The sequence below is a fragment of the Betta splendens genome, chromosome 11 (assembly GCF_900634795.4).
Source record: "Betta splendens chromosome 11, fBetSpl5.4, whole genome shotgun sequence".
In the NCBI taxonomy this organism is placed as follows: Eukaryota; Metazoa; Chordata; class Actinopteri; order Anabantiformes; family Osphronemidae; genus Betta; species Betta splendens.
The window spans coordinates 5725671-5746649 of record NC_040891.2 but is presented as its reverse complement, the minus strand read 5'-3'; the positions used below and the strand labels follow the sequence as shown (position 1 = coordinate 5746649).

The 20979-nt window shown below is 49.0% G+C and overlaps 1 protein-coding gene across 6 annotated transcripts in view; it reads left to right on the top strand.

Annotated features, from left to right (window-relative positions):
* Positions 1-982: 982 nt before the first annotated feature.
* Positions 983-20979, top strand: part of grb10a (growth factor receptor-bound protein 10a) — a 26936-nt gene continuing 6939 nt past the window's right edge. The window contains exons 1-6 of one of the 6 annotated variants that reach the window (XM_029166739.3): positions 983-2303; positions 4163-4269; positions 7713-7806; positions 10698-10941; positions 11413-11545; positions 19776-19932. In XM_029166739.3, coding sequence (XP_029022572.1) covers positions 4219-4269; positions 7713-7806; positions 10698-10941; positions 11413-11545; positions 19776-19932 — 679 coding nt within the window. In that variant the 5' untranslated portion in view covers positions 983-2303; positions 4163-4218. Of the gene's footprint in view, positions 2304-4162; positions 4270-7712; positions 7807-10697; positions 10942-11412; positions 11546-17997; positions 18462-18726; positions 19616-19775; positions 19933-20979 lie in introns of those variants that run through there. The other 5 variants (XM_029166741.3, XM_029166738.3, XM_029166742.1 and 2 more) reach the window with 5 other exon arrangements.

The window sequence follows — 20979 nt, the reverse complement described above, 5'->3', positions numbered from 1 at the left end:
ACCAACATCTGGGATGTGTAACTGTTTCCCAACGAGAGTCAGTGGATTTTTTTTTTTTTTATATAAGAGCCACGCTTTTGTGTTTTCAAAACACAGAGGACGTCCATGTGTTGGCAGGACCGGTCCGCTTCAGCGGGAGGCTTCAAGATGTTTCTGTTGTCGTCCGTGTAACTCCGTTACGTGTGACTGGCGAAAGGTGTCGAACAAATGCTTCAGAATAGAAACGGTGGGGATGAGGTGTGTCTGAATGCATGTGCACAGTAGTTTGATGCTGCAGGATGAGCAGCTGCAGGCTTTTACTCATCTTTATGGAAACCAGTACCTGCCAACCATCACTGCATTAGACGCTGCCGCACTGAGGTGCTCAAATGTGGGACAGCGTAAACCACTGGACTGAGCTCAGGACGCTGTGAGCTTCAGCTACTGTAAGTCCTGCGGTAAAGATTGGGTCTGATATGTAATTCCAGTCACTACAGTACGTCCATGCGCACACATGCTGTAAGCATAAGCACTTCCATGTGATGGTGATGCGGTTTGATACTCTGCATATTTTTCTGGTCAACCTCCTGGTGTTAGCTTTGTAAACAAAGGTTGAAACGGAGCAGAGATTCTGGAAATAGCCTGTACCTTTGACCCAAATACAAAGCCAGCATTTTTTTTTTTTACTCACGAATCCTCATGCACATGTGGCCCCGGGCTGCTGAATGCGCCGGCTCGTGTTTGACAGGCTTTAACACGTGTACGCGCTGAATCCGCCTTTTCGAGCTTCCTTCTTATCTGCCGTCGACCCCGACGTGTTCGCCGCAGGTCTGCAAGCAGATAAGGTGAGGGCTGGGGTTGACGTGTGTGCGTGTGGGTGCAGCCTGGGTTTGTGAATGCCCACGGGTTGATGGATTGGTGAAAGGGGGGGGGGGGGGGGGGTCAAGGATGATCTAACACCATACAAACAATTTATGGCCTGTTAAAGAAGTGGAACTACATTAGAAGAAGCTTGTGTTCATGGTGTTAGAGCTGTGAGGCTGGACTGGAGTCTCTTTTGTGTTACTTTGCATCTTCTCTGGGCCATTTTATGTCATTTGGTCCACATTTTCTGTCTGTCTTTGATGTTAACATTTGCATTTTTGTATTTTCAATGAGAAGCTGAACTCTGTATGAACTGTGTGAAGGCTACCAGGGGACCCACGGTTGGTCTGTTTGCTTATTCATCCTTGGTAGTGCCACAGCTTAGTACGGTGCGTTGAATGAAAAAATAAATAGAACAAGTATATATGAAGGTTTCAAAACGGAAAATGTCAGGGAATTCAGTCACGTTAGCAGGTCTGTGGGAAAAAGCTGCTCTAACATCACCAAAGTCAAACAATCAAGTCATTTCATATCACCCAACTCTGTTTTGTGGTGACAGTGTGTTTTAGTGTCTTTCAGTATCAAGTGGTGCGATAGGAAGTTATCATAGTGTTATTTTTACCCCCTGTGCCGCGGCTGCGATGCGCCTATAGGCCGCTGGTGTGGGTGTGTGTGATTAGATTCGACATGAGGGCTACATGCTACAGGCTGCGGAGCAGGTACACACTGTAAACCTGCAGCTGTGACACCAGATGGATGGTTTGACACTAATGACTGTGTCACTTCAACTCGCGGAGCGGAGGCCCGCTCCGAGTCAGAGGCTGCGTACACTGCAAAAAGTGTCAACACCCAATTAAGCAGGGCTTTTAAAAAAGGGAAACTTGTCTAAAATAAATTGACGTGGAGCTACATTTACAAGAAGGGGACGATTAATGGGTAAAATATGTTATTTTTATATTTATTCGATCGTGATTACGAACACGAACTTGTAAAAAAGGGGCTCATTTTTTGCAGCGTGCTGTTGCGAGCAGGGCGGAGCGGGGAGAGGAGGTTCCCTTTGGAGAGAGCGTGTATGCGCGTGTATGTGTGTGCGTGTGCGTGTGTGTGTGTGTGTACGGAGTGAGAAGAGTCAGCTGGTTGGAAAGTGCAGGGTGAGACCAGCGCATGTGTGCGTGTGTTTGAATGACTGCGAGTGTGAGTGCGGTTTATGTGTGCGTACGTGTGCGAGGAGAGCGCTTCGCAGAGGAGGAGGAGGAGGAGGAGGAGGAGGGTGGTGGCGGCGCTGGCAAGGTGAAGACAGCACGGAGAAGCGGACGGAGTTCTCTTTTTCGGGGGGGGGGAGCAGTTTGTGTGGAGACCCAGACGAGGACGGTCGAAGCGCGCCGGCTCCGGCTCCGTCGCGCGTCCTGGACACTGATTCCTGAGCTGCGTCCTGCTCTTTGACAACAGTAAGCACTTTGGTGTGTGTTTGGCACGAGATTAACTCCACCGTTGTTGTACAAGTCGCTTCAAAGTCTGTCTTATTATGTTTATTTATATTTTACAAATGGAATTGGATACAAACGCGCTGTACGTGTTGCGTTTGTAAAGTTGGGCCATGCTTCCTGTAATGTAGCTGCTGGACGTGCTTTTAGATGAAGATTTGTGTGCTACATCACTGCAGTCGCTGCTGGTGGTGGTGGAGGGAGTTTCAGTCCTTGGAGAAAAAAAAAAAAAAAAAAGCCATAAGCCTTCATCTCAGCAGCCGGTCTAGATGCTCCATCAGTGTCAGGAGGCCCCTGCGGTGGCTGTTTCATCTCCTCCCTCCTTATTCCACCGATGCCAACTTTGTGAGGGAGTTATGGAAACCTAGAAGCTGCAGCACCATGAGGATAAGCTGGCTGAGTGCGGATATGTGCATATGTGTCCATGGTCTGTCGTAAAGCTCCATTAGCTGTGACTTAATGCAGGCTGGGAGGTAGAAAGACGCCTAAAGTCGCTTTGGGATCCAGTATCTTAAGGGAATGTCTCACTGAGTGTGAGCTACAGGTGCAGATGGAGAATGTATCAAGTTCTGTCCTGATGACAGTGTAAATATCAAACCCAGCAGTCGGCTTGTTCTTGGAAAGATGTTGGACACAGTTTAAGTTGCTCCCTTTTTAATTCTCCAGTTCTCCCTGTGTGACCAGTGAGGCTGAATTGCTCCTGTTCTCTGCAGGAGGAAGCACAAATGTCAGCAAATGTCAAGCACTTGGAGCTTTGGCTTCGCTTTCAGGCTTATTAGCTGCACATGCAATCAGCTGCGCTTGGCCTTTTGGCCAGCGCTTTGATTGGTGTGAGCGAACACATGAGCCTGTGCAGGAACATGCGAAATAGAAAAAATGCTCAAAAAAAAAGGAAGAAAGAGAGTGCAATTATCTGCAACGGAGAAGCTGCACACATTTAGACACACAGTCTCCGTACGCGGAGTGACCTAAAGATAGCAGAGCCCCAGTTGAGACAGTAATTAGTGGGGTGAAGAAGAGCCGAGGAGGAGGAGATATTGTTTGAACCATCTGATATGTGTTATATAATGTCCTATACAATAGAGTCGCTCTGAGAGAGCAAGTGAGGAGAAACCAAGATGGTCAAAGAGGGAGGCGTTCAGGGTCCAGCGTGGGTGTCGCTAAAAGCTGCGTCACCTGCGGCCTCGCCTCGTTATCGCTACGTTTAACGGGAGCAGCGGCGTTGCCGCAAATGCAGCTTGAGGTAATGTCAGTGAATGTAACCGAATATCTGAGTAAGATGAACAGGATGCGATCGCAGCCTCCTTCCAAGCACGCGTCTCCACTCTGCTTACTCACAGCAGATAATGCTGCACGATGCAGTTGCAAACGGCCGACTCCTATTTCAAGTTGCTCGACCCCCCCCCCCCCCCCCTTTTCCTTCCCCATCAGTCCGCAGGTGGTGAACGGTCATGCGTTGCGGCCTCGCGGACGCTTTTCCTAGTTAGTCTTAAGCCCCAGGCTTTGTTTGGGAACTGACTTGTGTGTCGCTGTGTTTACATTGGATTTGCGCTGCACATGTCCATCTACGCGTGCGCCGCCGCTCGCGCACATGCAGCTTTTGTTTTTCCCTTTCGGCAGGGAGTGGGTGTAGTCCCTTTTTTCCCCTACGGGCAAACCGCGCCGATGCGGACTTTCCAAAAGTTCCCGCGTGCGTGCGGCACAAATTACAGCGCTCAGCTGAGATGTTAAATGTTCAATGTTATTTCATTATTTTTAACATTTGACTCTTCCCATCTTTTCTTCATTATTCAGGTTATTCAGCAACTGTATCTTTCTCCTGCACTTGTTTGCAGAGTGCCGTTGAGGCTCATGGGAGTCGCTGCCTACTGAGGGAACACTGGAGGAAATCATGGCCTTAGCAGGATGCCCTGACTACTTCTTACATCACTCCAACTATCAGGTAATATCAGCGTCTCATCTGTCTGTGTTTAACTCCAGGTTTGTCCTCCAGCTGATAGAGGGCCTTTAGGTTTTGGGTCACGGGCCAGTAAAGTGTGTGGTTAGAGGACACTCCTCAAAAGCGCGGTTCCACAAAGCTTCCTGTGTGCATCATCATGTGTCTCGATGGTGGAAAGACTCCCAGTCGGGTTTAGTGAAATATGGCATCTCTGAGCAGCACAACAGACCCACTTCCTCTGTCCAGCTCCTGCAGAATGAGCCCTTTGTTCCTCAGCTTGGATTTTCCTCCTCTCTGAGCCTCCAGTAACCTAAAGAATTTGGCTAAAGAGCGTCGTGGAGGTCTATAAATAGAGTGCTAAACAAACAACAATAACAAGCTGTGGGCTTTGTTGTGTGACAGGCCTGAAAGCATGGGATTGATGGTGTGACGTCTCACTGGGCCCGATGGGACGACGGAGGTGACGTAGCCTCAGCTGCCTTATTCCTCTTAGCGGCGTTACAAAAATGCAGCCCCCTGCTAACCCCAACCGTGGGACCGCTGAGCCCCTGTTGAGCTGACATTAAGTTGGATTGGTCCATGTTAGCTTCCAGGAAAGGGTTTTGCACCAGTAAGACTGCAGTGAATAGTGAATTGAATCCCCATAGAAAACAACATTCCTCCACCCTGCATCTAGTGGAGTAAAGACAGAGTCTGATAGTTCGATGGAGAGAAGTGGGTTACAGCATGGCTGTGTGTGTATTATATAAAGCCTGCTGGTTGAAATGACGCAGCATAGCACACACACACACACACACACACACACCCCATGGAGTCTTTATGTGGGGAATGTGTATAATTTAGTGTGTGTAGATAAAAAGCTCTACATAGTTACATAACGCTATACATAACTGTGGGCCTGTTTGGGAATGTGGGCAGCGTTCCAGATCTGTGTGTGTGTGTGTGTGTGTGTGTGTGTGTGTGTGTGTGTGTGTGTGTGTGTGTGTGTGTGTGTGTGTGTGTGTGTGTGTGTGTGTGTGTGTGTGTGTGTGTGTGTGTCTGTGTCTGTGTCTGTGTGTGTGTGTGTGTGTGTGTGTGTGTGTGTGTGTGTGTGTGTGTGTGTCTGCATCTGTATATCTTAGTGAGAACTTTGGACGCGTTCCAAGAGATGCCTCAGCTGCTAGCGACTCTCACTTTCCGTCTCCCGTTTCCCCTCCATCTCAGTATGCATGAGTGTGCATTTCCAATAGCGTGCGCCAAGCTCCGAGAAAACCACGGTCCGGCGTCGACGAGCGCCGCTGAGTTACGACTCGAACCAGTCAGGGGAGCGTGAGGAATGAAGTGTTTGACAGATCCTCTCCCCTGAGGATCCAGCGTGTGTCTGGACGGGTCTATTCTGTCTGACAGCGCAGTCCACGCTTCGTTTCTTTATGCTTTTAGAGGTGACGGGTCAGCACCTCCGGGCAGCAATGACCAAAGGCTGGTGCTTTCGAGGAAGCGCCGGCTTTGGCGATGGGGAAGTGCCCTGGTGTTAATGCCAGTGGTGGGAAAAGACTCTTTGGCTTTGAGGACTGTTTCAGAGCAGATGTGTTTTCAAAATCATCACCGCAGGAGAGGAAATCAATGCAAGCATCCACCAGAAGAGATGAACAAGAAGGATGACGTCACCACTGTTGAAGATTGTGATAAAATGACTCCGCTGCCATGCTATTTGCTTGGCTCTATAGATAAATGAATCCTATTCTAGTCAGACATATTCCAGCCAATGGATGGTGAGTGGGTGGATTTTTAATTAATCAGGAGGCTAGACATATATTGTTTTTTGAGTTGAATTACATAACCATGTATTGATAATGATGATGTCGTTGTGCTGTGAGGAACATGTATGTCTTTAACAGATTATTAGCAGTTGTGCACTGATTCATTGCTTTGGGCCATAAATAATTAACCACTTACAGCAGTGACAAATACAAAGACCTTCCTCATCTACTGTAGCTTTTATTCCCATACGACTGGTATTATGAGGAATGATGTTTGCCACTATTATACATTGGACAAACATTCCACATCTGGAAGATACATCTACTATGAAGCCTAGTTTATAGAATCAACCGTGACTTTCACGTTTGGCTCCCTTGCTAAGTGCTGAGGCAGCATCTGTGCTCTGTGTTTATGTGTCAGACTACACAGTTGGAGAATGTGCATTATGTGAAGCTCACAATGAGGCTTTTATGGACAGTGTAGCAGTTGAAGCGGGTGCTGAGGAAGGGGGGGGGGGGGGGGGGGGTTACTCGTAGCTGTATATTAACACTGCTGCTACTGATATCGTTAGTAGAACTAGGTCACTGTCCTTCACACAGTATCAAAACAAACGCATACTGTACAGTATGTGCTAAGAAGTGAGAGGAGATATAGTAAATATTTTTTTCGTATCATTTTTCTCCACGGTCTGACAAGACCAACGTTTAGAAAGTAGCTTAATTAATTGGCAAATACTCTTGGATGTAACGTAAAGGTGAGGCGTTGCAGCTGGCGCTGTCTGACGGAATCCACCTGCCGGTCCTTCTGTGCTCACTAATAGACATGTGGCATCTGGTTTGTCTTGGTTCAAGTTTGTATATAATTGAGAATTAATTAAGAAAAATAAAGGATGCATAATGGTCTAGGAAGCCGAGTTTAGGAAGAACGGGAGGTGACTTTTGTTGCAGACGTGCTGGTGCTGGTGAAGGGGGTTCTGGATGTGGACCGGTGTATCACGGCGAGTCAGCTGTAGCTGAAGCCCGCAGGCTTTCTCTGTCAGCCCACAGGCTCCGCAGCCAAGTTGCCTTCCTTGGAAAGCGTTTGGCTGCAGCTTCTCAGAGCTATAAATCTTACCCCGGGCATTTATGGATGTTTTCGAATCACAGAGGGGAGCTGCGAGTGTGTGTATGTGCATATGCACACAAGCAGTTCCTGGAAGCAATGCTTCCGCGTCCTCGTTTTTCCTGGAAAAGGGAAGATTGAAACATTGTTTGCACCCCCCCCTTCTCGTCTGCACATTTCTGGCCTCTAGGCTGCTTCGAATTAGACAATATGCGATGAGATCGTGTGTTTATCGCCAGACGTGTTGTTGTGCAGCGCAAGTATGTTTCTGCTCATGAAGCGGCAGATGCAGCAGATGCATCTGTTTGTTTGCTTTGGAAAGCAAAATCAATCTGTGTGTGTGTGTGTGTGTGTGTGTGTGTGTGTGTGTGTGTGTGTGTGTAGGAGGGAGGGAGAGAGAGAGAGATAAACTTAAAAAAACAATAAAGAGGTCACAGGGTCGCATGTGTCTAAACTTGAAGCTCGCCGTTCCTCTCTGAAATCTGCAAAAATAACATGTTGTCACATCTTCAGTGAAGTATTGGACATCTTAAATCTGCTGCTTAATTTCACCACATAATTAATCTTAGTAATCGTAGTCTTCTCCTATCTCCTCTTTTAAACAGGAAAGCATGGACAGCACTTCCTCTCACAGGCCCGAAGAGCTGATTGTACCTGGCTTTCGGTGTTCGTCCAATCAAAACCTGCCACATCACCATGGTAACGCCCCTCTCCTAAATGTGAAAATTCAAGTTTGAAGTTCCTATTAACCCTCAATCTCTTTTGCTGTTAAAATGAAATATTTACTTTCACCGTATTTAGATCTTCTGTATTTTTCCAGCCTTGTTTGCAGCCTATATAGTAGAGACCCCCTTTATTGAGTTGTGCTCTGAACACAAGCAGAATCCTCCTCGTTGTATAGTCCCAGAAACACTTTAGTGGAATATCATGGGAATCCTTTTGGAAAGTGGCCAAGCTGAGCGGAGGCGATGATGTGAATTCCACATTCCTCGGTGCCTTTTAGTGGCTCGTCTGCTCTGCTGAGGTGCGGTGGTTGTGTTTGTGTGAGCGCACTGTAAATCTGGCTTTTGTGAGCGTGGGGCGTTTATACAGGCCTGTAGGTGACCCGGTGCCCGGCAGAGACGTTTATAGTAAGTAGGCCATAGGTTTGTGGGGCAGGGAATGAAATAGCACAACGTATGCACATTGATACTGCCGTTGCACCCAATACGGTCCAAGACAGTTTAGAGTAAGCACATGCATTAAATGCCTTGGCCTGGTTTGGCAGAGTATGGTGTTTTTTAAATGCACATAAGTAGTAAAGCTTAGAGACATCTGTTGCTATCTATTAACTATAGCTGCTGCTAATGCACAGGTGACAACAAATGGAGCTGTTACTGTATCAACCCGCTCAGCTGCGTGCATAGCATATGTAGCGTACCTGTGTATAAAAGGAATCCATTAAATCAACAGAACCCGTTCCGAGCATCTTTTGCGACAGTAACCATGGCAACTATGGAAAATGTAAATCCACTAACGGGAGTACAAGTTGATGAGTCAGTCTAAGGACAAAGTAAGTCATAAATCACTTGGATGGTAGTGGACCAAACCACACACTGATGACACTAACAGGAAAAGAGAAATGAGCAGAATGAGCCTGAATCTCCAACATAATTGCATAGAGATGTGTAAAATGCCTTAATTGCTCAGTCATTTTCCCAAGGTTTTGTAAAAACCATCTGATTGTGATCGACAACGACCCCTCTGGGTGAAAACGTTGCAGTCAGCGTCCGGCAGCTAATGTTTCATTGTGCCTCATCAGCCTCACTGATGGATGTGTAGTATATTTAGATGGAGCCAGGCTCAGGTTACCTGAGGCCTGTTTGCTTATCTGAGGACCTGTCTTAATGGCGGATTCATGCTTAGACTTAAGGAGCTTTTAGGTCTTGTTTCCCTTCAGTACATCCTTAATTAAAAGTCAGACAAGAGCAGGTAATCATCCCATATTAGTTCTACTCCATACAACACATATCATCCACTACATTACAAATCCTCCCTGTTCATTTTGTGTCCCCTTTGCACTCTGCCCTTGGAGAAGCACCGCCCGCCGTCGGTGCCGATCTCCAGGCCGCTATCAGAGATCGATGATTGCAGGCTGCTGCCGCCGCCAGGGACAGAGTGCACTGGTCTCGGCGTATTCTGGGCTCTCTGCAGGAATGAGCCGGCCGCGGGCGCGCGGCGGGTCGTGTCATCAGACGCTCGTTAGGCGGCTTCAGCAGTTCATCTGCATTCCAGGAGAGGGAGGAGAGGACGCTTTCATGCGATATGTCCTCTGGCGTCTTCAGGCTGAAGCCAGCAGTGCAGCGCGGGCCAAGCCAGCGGGGGGAGGAGGAGGAGGGGGAGGAACGCCAAGGATGGAGGCTGCTCTCAGCTACATATTTATGTAAAACTTATCAGCAAGTCAGTAGTTGAGGATATTTTACTTTGGATTAAAGTGGTGTTTGACAGACAGAAGCCCCCACCTGCCCTTTTCATACAACATCCTATGTCCCACCTGTGACCTGTGATTGGAGATCAGGCTCGACGTATGCGTTTACACGTGCGCCACAACACACTGCCGCCTTCTTTTATTCCTCCTGTGTAATTACACGCAGATGCCCGTCAGCCCGGCAGAAGCGTACATGGTGTCCCGGGCTCCTCGGGGCGGGTGTGTTTGTGTGCGACGCGGTGCCCCGCTCCGGCTTCATGTGCCGCGGACAGGCTGGCGAATGTTCCCCGAGTGCTGTAATTTCTTCCTGCAGGAATTTCAGGAATCCCGAATGTGGTGTCGGGGTGGGACGCGCGCAGGACTAAAGGGCTTTGGATACGCGTACGGAAATACATCAGGACACCCTGCACTTGTGGGGACTTTTAGTGCTCTGCTTTTTATTACCATAGCACAGCGGTGACTTGGAGTCAGCCCACCAGCCTCCCTCCAGCAGCTGTGCTTGTTAAGAGATGACATTACTGCGTTCAACTGTCACTTCATTAATCCCCAAAGGGCCAAAAAAACGAAACTTGAAAGGCCCCAAAACGGCATCAGGCACAGAAAGCACAGCAGTGATAGAAGCCAGTGGTCCAGGTTAATTAGTAGTGAGTGAAGGTCCCAGCTCTGACTCACTGACCGCCTTTCTCACCCAGATTTGGTTTGCCTGCGTGTTTGCTTTGCATGCGCCTGTTTGTCCCAGCTTCCAGGCCTTGATAGACATCTCAAGCCCTCGAATGACAGGTTTCGCATAATCCGACCAATGGCGAGCCAGCGAGCGACACAGGCGCTGGACGGGCTCCAGGCCGATGTGAAATCCAACACGAGGCGGCGTGAAGCTTCAAAACAAGGCTGTGCGTTCTGTGCGTCTCTGTCTTCGAGCCCGCAATGTGTTGACAATGTCAAACGACGCCGGGCTCGCGTTGAGACAACGCTGAGCGACAGAAGGGTCTCGCCGTGCCCAGTTTGGCGATTTATAAACTATCAGCTGGCGCTTGATCATTAAAAAGGAGCCATCCGTCAGACAGAGGTTGTCGCCGAGGCGACGCCTAGTGGCCGTCTGATGTCAGTCCGCCTCTGTTCACAGATGATGATGTGGACCTGGAGCAGCTGGTGAATGACATGAACTCGTCCATGGAGACGGACACGGCGCTGCTCCTGAACAATGGCCTCGTGCATCCTGCCCACCAGCACCACCAGCACCACCAGCACCACCAGCACCACCATGTGCACGGCCAGGGCCAGCGGCATCACACCCCGCCCCTGCCCCCCGCGTCCCCCTGCAGGGAGAGGCTGCGCCACTCGCAGCCAATGCACATCCAGGCCGTGAGGTAGGCCCGAGTCCCCCGCCACCTGCTTAGCGTGTCCGTTTGGCCTTTTTTAGTGGCGCCGTTCTTGACGGCTGCAAAAGGTAAAACAAATGTCTAAAGAGACTGAGCTGCTGAACTGCCTCTTTTCTCACCAGCATCAAGTCATGATCTGCAGAACTTTATTTTGAAACCCAGCAGGAAAATATAAATGATTATGATGAGATGCAGTTTGCTGGTTTACTGGTTCATGCATTGTGAATTTTAGCTTTTGAATACATTTAATTAAGTAAATCACTTTGGCTCATGTTAAAGTGGAGATCTTACTGGAACTCACCACATCTTTATGAGAAGCTTTGGAACTAGAGTTTTGCTTTTACAAGTGGAACTCTGGGAGTGTTGTTTTGATCACGGGTCAGTCCTCTGATACTGGGATGCTGGTTCTTCATGGCTTGGCTGGAACAGTGAGGTGAATGACTGTGTCTCCCCCTGCAGGTGCCTGCAGGAGGAGCACCAGCTGCGTCCGGCCTCGTTGCCAGCCATCCCCAACCCGTTCCCTGAGCTCTGCAGCCCGGCCGGCTCCCCTGTTCTCAGCCCCATCCAGACCTCGGACAACCATGTACGTACGGTACGTACACACACACACACACACACTGACATCACACACCTGACTGGCCAGGGCAGTAAGATGGTGACACAAATAAGTTGTTGCTGATCAGAGCGATCGTGTCTGAGAAACATTGAGAAACATACTGAACTTGTTGAGGTATTTGTTGTCCTTTATTTGACCACCATCACAAGAGGGTGTGTGTGTGTGTGTGTGTGTGTGTGTGTGTGTGTGTGTGTGTGTGTGTGTGTGTGTGTGTGTGTGTGTGTGTGTGTGTGTGTGTGTGTGTGTGTGTGTGTGTGTGTGTGTGTGTGTGTTTGAGAGCAGCTGACCGGCCTGTTATGTTCAGGTCAGAACAACATGTGTTGACTTTGGCTGTAGACGGCCCCTTCCTTCCATTACACAACAACTCACCCTGGGCTCTGAGTGTGTGTGTGATGCTGGAGGCGTTATCAATCACATGCGTGCTCATGCATCACACGCATGTTTTGCCGTGGAAGGAGGTGAGCGGTATCTGCAGGATGCTGCAGGCAGAGCGCAGGCTTCCGCAGCAGGGCTGGGAACGTCTGCAGGTCGGATCTCACGGAGCCTTTTGAGTCCGTCTGCCAACTCCAGCAAGACAAGCGCCCATTTCCTGTTCACACGCTTCAACTGTGACTCCTTAGCGTCACTGTGTATATGAGAGAGTGTGTGTCACAGCCTTGCCCTTCCTTCCCGCGTCCTGTCTCAGGAATGTTTCGCCATTCTCAAAGATATTTTCAGGATGCCCACCCCGAACAATAAAAGTTATTTTAGATGCTCTGTCTCTCTCTCTCTCTCTCTCTCTCTCTCTGTCGCTCTCTCTCTCTCTCTCTCTCTGTTTCTCTGTCTGTCTCTCTTTCTTTGTTCCTTTTTCTCTGTATCTCTACATGTACACATGGGAGCCGTTGTTGGTGGTGGTATTATTATTATTATTATTATTGTTATTATTATTATATTCAATTCACACAAAAAAGGCAAAGCATTTTTTTTTGCAATTTGCTGACATCATCTCACAAGGTCTTGAGTCAGAGAGAAAGTTTGCACTTTATACAAAGAGCTTTTTGTGTGAGTTGACGAGGCGTTGCATCAGCCAGAACTTGATTTCATGCAAACTGCTCACCTTCATGTGTTTGGGTTTTCCCTAAAAGCTGCTTTGCAAAGGTTTTGTATCCGTATTGACGGGTCACCTCTCTTCGTTCACATGTGACTCAGGGCCTTGTAGCATTTAGCTCTCCCGCTAGCAAGCGTTTCGCTGCAACTCCTCAAAACTCCCTTCTGCAGCAACGACGGGCAGATGGTAGTATTCTTCCATCGTGATTAAATGCTGGAAGGAGGAGAAGGCACATGGAAAAATAGCTTCCAACATTCCATCATGTTCATAAGCGTCAGCAACGAAATCCTTTGGCTGTAGAAGGAGAGGAGTTGGCTGGAAGACTGATGAATGTCTGACTGGAGGTGATGGAGATCAACAAAAACAGATGTAGCAAAGTAGACGCACACATGCAGTAAAAGAAATGTACCTGGATGGGTTTATACAGCATGGAGGCATTTATGTATATATATGCATTAATGACTTGGGTGGTTATGGTCTGCTTTCCTGGTATTTACTTCTTTATATCAGACACAGACTTTAAGCTGTGAAGTCAATAACGTCTGAACAATTGGCAGGTAGGGCGATGCGTTCAAATGACTACTCCTGGATTAAGCCCTGGGCTTTACCCATGATGCAGCTCTTCAAAAGCATAAATCATACCTGGAATAGCTCGTAACAGCTGCTTGACGTGTCTTGAGTAATAAAAAACCCGCAGGTGCACAGAGCACCAACCCGTTGAGAGGTTTATGTCAGAGAATCATTGATTAGATGTAGATATGGAACTAAATGTGATGTTTGATATGTGTTGGTATTATTTATACCAACACATATCAAAGCAATTCATTATCTCAGTGTCTACCTTGTCATCGTGAGCAGGTTTGCATTGTCTCATGCAGCCTCGCACACCTTTAGTGGATCATGGAGCCCTCTGATTTCAGGGACTTGTGTGCTGTGTCATGTGATGTCGTACTGCATGTGAAGCTCGGCCGATGGGAGGGAGCGGTGCAGACCAGACTCTCAGACGGCCTCTGCAGACATAGCTGCCTCTTATTTGCATTGGCTCGGGGTTTATCGGGGGATCTTTCTCCCTCCAGCTGCACAGTTGGAAGTTGAACATTCCTCGCTAAGCCTCCGTCTTTCTCAAAGGGATGTGCAGCTTAGAATGTGAGCCAGTAAAACGGAGTGTGTGCGTGACATGTTTCTCGGGCCGTTTGCTGCCTCGCAACACAAATGGATTTGTCCTCGGGGTGCAATGAACAGGCTACCGTGCAGGAACTAGATAACATGATGCTGCATCTTGGTCCGATTGGTCTCCGCTCTGTCTAAATGGACTCTGGTGGATGCTAACATGAGGCTAGCTCGCTGTCCCGGCTGTAGTTGAAGCTGAACGCCAGCAGGAGCCGGTTCCCACGCACGGTGTGGCACTGTTACACCATACGCGTCAGTCATGTAACCGGGCTTTCACAAGGATTTGGTCAGGTCCTGTCTGTCGTCGCCGGGCAAATGGGTTTGCTTTGGCATCGGGATGGTGGCTGTAATGCAACTCCTGTTTTTATTTGCGGCCTGAGACGCGGCATTACGGAGATCAGGGCCGGCGCGGAGCCCCAGTGGTTAAAATCGCGGCCTCTCAGCCAGCGGAGTCAGGTTCAAGCCCCCTGTGTTGGAGGGCGTCCATCCTGCTGAAGCAGCTTTGAGCAAGATGCTGATCCACTTCCAGCTCTGGGTGCGCTGTTCTTTAGCTCGGCGCGACCCCTGACCCCGCTGGAAGCAGGCAAAAGAAGAGGAGGTTGTGAAAAATTCAGTTTCTCATCGTTTGTTATTCGCCCGATACTAGGATTACTGCAATATGTGGCCTTGTGACATTTTACAGAAGTTCTGGATAAACAGGAATCGTGGATGTTTTTAATTTTTAGCGAAAATCTAAGTGGTGTCTCACTAGTTGGATGAACTAACGTGAAATGTTGCAGAGGCTTTTCTGACTCTTGAGAACTTGGATGATGTGCTTTTCTGATGTTTTATCTAGTGTCATTATCAGGTTATCGGCTGTTTCTCTTCTAGAACTACAATTTTAGCAGCGCTAACAAATAGCAGCTGGCATTAGCATCTAGCTAATTCAAGCCTTTCACAATTACTCCTATTAGATGTAACATGTTATAGGATAAAGAGGCGTGGACGCACAGATGACAGACCTCAGAGGGTGTTGTGTTGTCAGTCAGCATCTGAAAAAGGGCTCTAGTTGACATTTAGCTCCTCGGGTGGTGGAGTCATCCTGCAGTGCCTCATATTCTAATATAATATAATTCACACAGTCTGATCCCAGCACACACTGTACCTAATAAAGTGGCCAGTGAGTGTATGCAGTAGTGAATGCTTGGAGTCACACACTCTCTGTTTAGGACCCCCCCCCCCCAGTCTGTGATCAGTTGATCTACTTCTGCACGCAATGGTCTGCTGACCCGCTGCAGTCACATCGTGTGTGTGTGTGTGTGTGGCATATTTTTATAATGACATGGTTACGTAAGCTCCAATGATTAAATGCTTTACTCTAAATTTGTAATTTAACAAGGTGTGATTCCATGATGTGAACGTCCGAGTAGCGTGTGTGTGTGTGTGTGTGTGTGTGTGTGTGTGTGTGTGTGTGTGTGTGTGTGTGTGTGTGTGTGTGTGTGTGTGTGTGTGTGTGTGTGTGTGGTATGAATATTTCCAGAGTGTTTCAGCTACGGCCGAGCAGTCAATTTTGCACATGCCATGACAGTGCAGCGATGCAACTTTGTAATCTCCCATACAGTTGCTTGACAAACACATGGCTGAATGTGTTGTCTGAGCATTTTGGGTCATTACCTTCAACTTGATGCTACAGTAGATTTAGTTTTTCTATAGTTGCATTCTGTACAAATGAATTAGACAAAGGCTGATGTGCACATTTTTTTGCAGGTCTCCCAATTTTTTTTTATCTAGGTCAAAGTTCAGCTTGTTTGGCTTAGTCTCAACAACATCCACATGATTTTCTTAATTCCTGAGTTACAGATCATCTAAAGTGTGTGTGTGTGTGTGTGTGTGTGGGGGGGGGGGGGGGGGGGGGGGTCAGTGTCATGTCAGTATTGGACTGTGGACACGCGAGCCACTCTGTGAGGTTATGCTCTGGCGCACCAGCGAGGTAAAATTGAGTTTGGCCTGTCTGCAGAGCTAATCATCTCTGTCTGGCCTGAAACCCGACCACTCACGGACATGAAAGACAAGTGATGCAGGGTGGGACATCACCAGCGACCAGCCGAACGCTGACGCTAGAGAAACAAGCCGCTATAATTATGGGATTTTGAAGCAGCTGGTCGTCTATTATCTGTAGGATAACGTCAACGCAGCCTGGGAATCTAGATATTCAACAGAGTTTGGTTTTGACTTAGTAGATTGTTTACTTGTTTCCATCCTCTTCTTATACGAGTGTGAATGTTGATGACATGTTGATGTGCGGTCGCTCCTACGACTGAAGCTGCGGTCTTTGTCGACCCTCCCCTGCAGGACTTCTCCACATGACATCATCAGAAACGAAAGATGATGTCACCTGTTCTACTTGGACGTGGCAGTGTAACTTATTTCATGCATGAGTTCTAAATGACACCATAGGAAGAGAGTCGAGAATGAGTGAAGCTGTCCATTGAGGAAAATGGTTTTAACTATTGGTCCTTTGTACAATCATGCATCACGTAACCAGGACAATCAAATATAAAACAGATTTGTGTATTTGTTGAGTAGCGTTCTCATTCTGCTGTAGCCGTGTTCTGAGTCTTAGCAGTGAGAGCATTGAGGTGTTGCATTGTAGTGAATGGTATCTCTGCCCTGACCCCCCGATGAATCAACATAGCTTTTATAACCTGCAGGGGTCATGATACTATTGCAGGGCTCTGCTCTGTCTTAAAACATCCAGCTCCCTCATTGTGTGTGTGTGTGTGTGTGTGTGTGTGTGTGTGTGTGTGTGTGTGTGTGTGTGTGTGTGTGTGTGTGTGTGTGTGTGTGTGTGTGTGTGTGTGTGTGTGTGTGTGTGTGTGTGTGTGTGTGTGTGTGTGTGTGTGTGTGTGTGTGCGCGCATATAGCCTGATAGGTTTAGGGGCCTATAAACCTCTTGGTCAAGTGGGCCTGACCCCTGGTGCAGATTACTGTGTTTGACCTTTGCCCCCCACTACACACAGTGCCTGTGTGTGTGTGTCTTTGTTTATACGGATGCTGTCCGTGACCCTTAAATCTAATATGCTGCGGCTCCAAGTCCTCGCGTGTGTGTGTGTGTGTGTGTGTGTGTGTGTAAGTAGCATAGAAGACTAATATCCCTGCTGTACATTTCCACCCCTCACCCAGTGCTGCTGGCAGCTCGGGGTAGAGTAGCAGGCCAAGGTGAGTTAAAATGCATCATGTAAAGATAAACCTCAAGACAGATAAATAGATAGATAAACTACCCAAAAACCACATAGATGAGACAGGAAGTAGATCAAACAGTATATTCATATATTATTACAGTATATTATTATTTTACTATTACTACATTAGACCTGGATGTTCCCTGAAGGCTGCACAACTGCCCCCGAAGGGAAAAGTTGGGCAGTAAAATGAAAAACCTGCTGGAGCTGGTTGTCATAGTTTACTTTTTGTCTTCCTCTTTTCACAATGTGTGTGTGTGTGTGTGTGTGTGTGTGTGTGTGTGTGTGTGTGTGTGTGTGTGTGTGTGTGTGTGTGTGTGTGTGTGTGTGTGTGTGTGTGTGTGTGCTCGTGCTTCTGATGCACATATCAGGGTCCAGCTGGGGGCCTGGCCTGCACACATGAGCCTGATTATGACTCAGTTGTGCGTTGCTAACATTCTTCCATAGGTCTCTCTCTCTCTCTCTCTCTCTACCTCTCCCGAGGTTGGCCAGATTTGCTGAGCAACCACCTCCCCCTCCCCTTATTCTTACCCCTCCTTACCCCTCCCTTGACCCCCTTACTAAGGCCCAAATGCCCAACACGTGATCCATCCAGCTTCGGATCAAATCACCCCCTCGTTTTTATTTCTTATTGAGACATCCAAGCGCCCTACTCGCACGCCTCCAACCCCTCGGTGTGCGTTACACATGTTGCTCTGGTCCTAACACTTTTGTATAGTATTTCACATACAGCTGAGGAAGAGGAGGAGGAGGAGGGAGGGAGGGGAGAAGGGGGCAGAAATTGAAACCGTCAGGCAGCTCAGAGAAAATGTCAGTGGATGCATAGGAATAAAGTGTGTGTGTGTGTGTGTGTGTGTGTGTGGATTCGAGCGTTGGGCAGAAACACTTACTTCTGCTGCAGCGGCTTCGGTGAGCGGGAGCTGACAGTGTTCTATGGGTGCGGGCGTTGAAAAGGGGGGGGGTTTGAACGGAGCCCCGAAGATAAGAGTTTGGAGTACGTGACAGGTAGCAGCTCACCGTTTTAAAAATTCCACACTGGGTTAATCCAGTGAGAGGAGGAGGAGGAGGAGGAGGAGGAGGAGAGGAGCGCGGCTCCTACCACTCCTCGCAGCTCAGCCTTTATGCTGCCCAGCACGAGAAGAAGGGGCAGGCTGTCTCTCCCTCGCTCTCGTCCGTCCTCTGTCACTTCCTCCCTCCTCTCCCCTCTTCCTTCTCGCATTCTCCCTGCCAATCTGTCCCTCCCTCCCTCCCTTCCTCTCTCTCTCTCTCTCTCTCGCTCTCGCTCTCCCTGACTTTCTCCCCTCCCTCCTCCTCCCCGCTCACTCGTTCCCCGTCTCACTGTGTCACTGGAGAGCGTCTCAGTGTGAAAATGCCATCCTGCTCTCCAGACTGTTGCCTCTTTCAGGCTGTGGAGGTAAGACACTGCTGTGTTTGTTTCTTATCGGGGGGGGGGGGGGGGGGCGTCTGCCGCGCGGTCCGCGCACGGCGCCGCGCTTTCGCGTTGTCCACTCTGCAGCGGCGGCGATCCCCTCCTGGCATTTGTGAAACTTTTCCCTAAGAAAAACTCATGCGTCATGCGTTGACTCCTTTCCCTGACGGGGGCGTGTTGGAGGAGAGGAAGGAGTCCTGTGGCCGTGCAGGGAGCTGTGTGACGCCCCCCCTCCTCACCCCCCACCCCCCCTCGCATCGCTGCGCCTTCATGTCATCACGGGCCGCCGTCGCTCGCCTTCTCCTCCCGAGTTTTTCCCAGGTTTTGGCTGCGCCGTGACTTCCCCGCGCGGGCGTCCTCGCCCGCCACCGGCTCCGCGTCTCGTCCGGCGTCGCAGTTGAGTCGCTGGCGCTTTCGCAGGGAGGCAGGATCCCACGTTGAGGACAGACTATGTTGTATTTGTGGGTGTGAGAGAATACACGCCCAAACGCACGCGTAAAAATAGCGTATGTTGTGCGTTGGGGCTTGAGGCACTTGCCCGCGTTGGTTTGTCCGTATTAACGTGTTTGTGTATTCGTCTGTGCGCGCGACTCCGCTCGTGCGGTGGCGTGGAGCGGCTCGTGTGCGGTTGTCTGTGCAGAAACACACTCAAAAGGCCACATTACACACAGTTTACACGCTGCTTTGGGCACTTGGCTGAAATGGCTCAAAATGGCGCAACAATGGGAGGTACTCCCGCTTTGAACTGTGCCCGCTTGCTGCTGCCACCCGTGACATTTTAAGGACAAAATGCAACATGTGTAAAGAAACGCACCATGTTCGTTTTGCGATCCAACTGTCCGAAAGCGCGGGCTTTGCATTTCGGGGTTTTTATTTTTTATTTTTTTGCCTTGCCGACTTTTGCAGCATGTAGATGCTCCCGTGTGTGACCGACAGCGGGTCCTCGTGGCTCAGGGTTTACGGACGTGTTCGAGGATGCGCGTGCGAGTAAGTTCGGTTGCGCCGCGGAGGAAACGAGGTTGAGCCGAGAGCACGCGTTATCCGAGGTTTTCTGGACGTTGTCTTTGCGTTGGTTCGACGTTATAACGTTGAACAGGACAATTTTGGGGGCAAAAGCATCAAGGCACCTGGTTATGGAGGTAAATGTGGGCTCAAATCTGTTGTAGTTACCTTGTATTTGTTTATTTTTTATTTGCTCCTTAATGGAACTGCCAGAATCAAACCGGGCCACGTCACAAGACGCCTTTTGCTTTGTCCTCACGTTCGCATTGTGGCCCTTCCCTTGTTGTGTGTCCGCAGATAGTGAAGGTGTGGAGCGAGGATGGGGCTGGAAAGGTGGTGGAGATCCCGGCGGACATGACGGCCAGGGACGTCTGCCAGCTCCTGGTCTACAAGAGCCACTGCCTGGATGACAACGCCTGGACGCTGGTGGAGCACCACCCCATCCAGGGCCTGGGTGAGGCCCGTGCTGCTTTGTTTACGCGCCTTCGGCCGGCGATCCGCTCGCACTTCGGTTGTTCGAATTTAGTTTAGAGGAGGACGAGTCGGGTTGTTTGTGGACGCACGTCCATGCAGTGACGTAGCGGTTTTACGAAGAAGGTGATTCAACACTGTTGGAACTTCCACTGAGGCTGAGTGGAGCTACAGTAAAGTCTGCCTCTAACAGTGATATTTTCCAGAAGAAAGGCTTATCATTGTTTTATTGTATTATCAGCATGATGAACTATGAAACACATGACTTTTCTCTGCGTCTTGGTTCGTCTTTACGAGCTTTCGTTCTTAGCTCTCGGGTGCGGATGCTCATCTTGTGCCTGGTTTGGCAGAGTTTGGCATGAACGTTGCTTTGGCTCTCATACGACTCAGCGAAGGAGGTGTGGTGTTCACAGGATTAAGTATTTTCCATGTTCTGCTCACATGCCTGCGATATTTGTCTCGGGGGGGGGGTGGAGAAACGCAAGACTCGTGTTCTTTACTTTCGCTGCGTCTACTTTTAAAGCTTTATGTATTTTTTTTTTCTCCTCTGGGCCTGTCTTTGTCCTCGGTTAGGCTTTCCTACACCCGAGTTATATTTTTAGACTCAAAGGATCGCTTTGTGCTTTGGTGCTTGATCTGGGTTTCTGGAAAAAAAAAAAAAAAAAAAAGTTCACTGGAGGGATGGAATGTGAGGTGAGTAGAGGTAGGGAGTGAAAAAAGAGAGAGATGAAGGAGTGAGACGAAGAGAGGGGGAAGGGCAGAGAGGCCTGGACTAAAAGCGTCATACCAGAGTTGCTCGCGACCAATCGTGCGTCTCCGTTGGACGAGCCCCTAGCCTCGCTAGCCAATCGCCTTCCCCGTAACCCTCCACAGGAAATTCCCCAGCTTGCAGCCAGCATGCTCGCATATACAGAGCTCAGGCCTCTACTGTACACCGCTGAAGTGCGGCTAGAGGACTTTGCCCCCCCCCCCCCTCGAGTGAATGCTCGACTATAAATGTACAGGCTCCACACAGAACCGGAGCATCGTC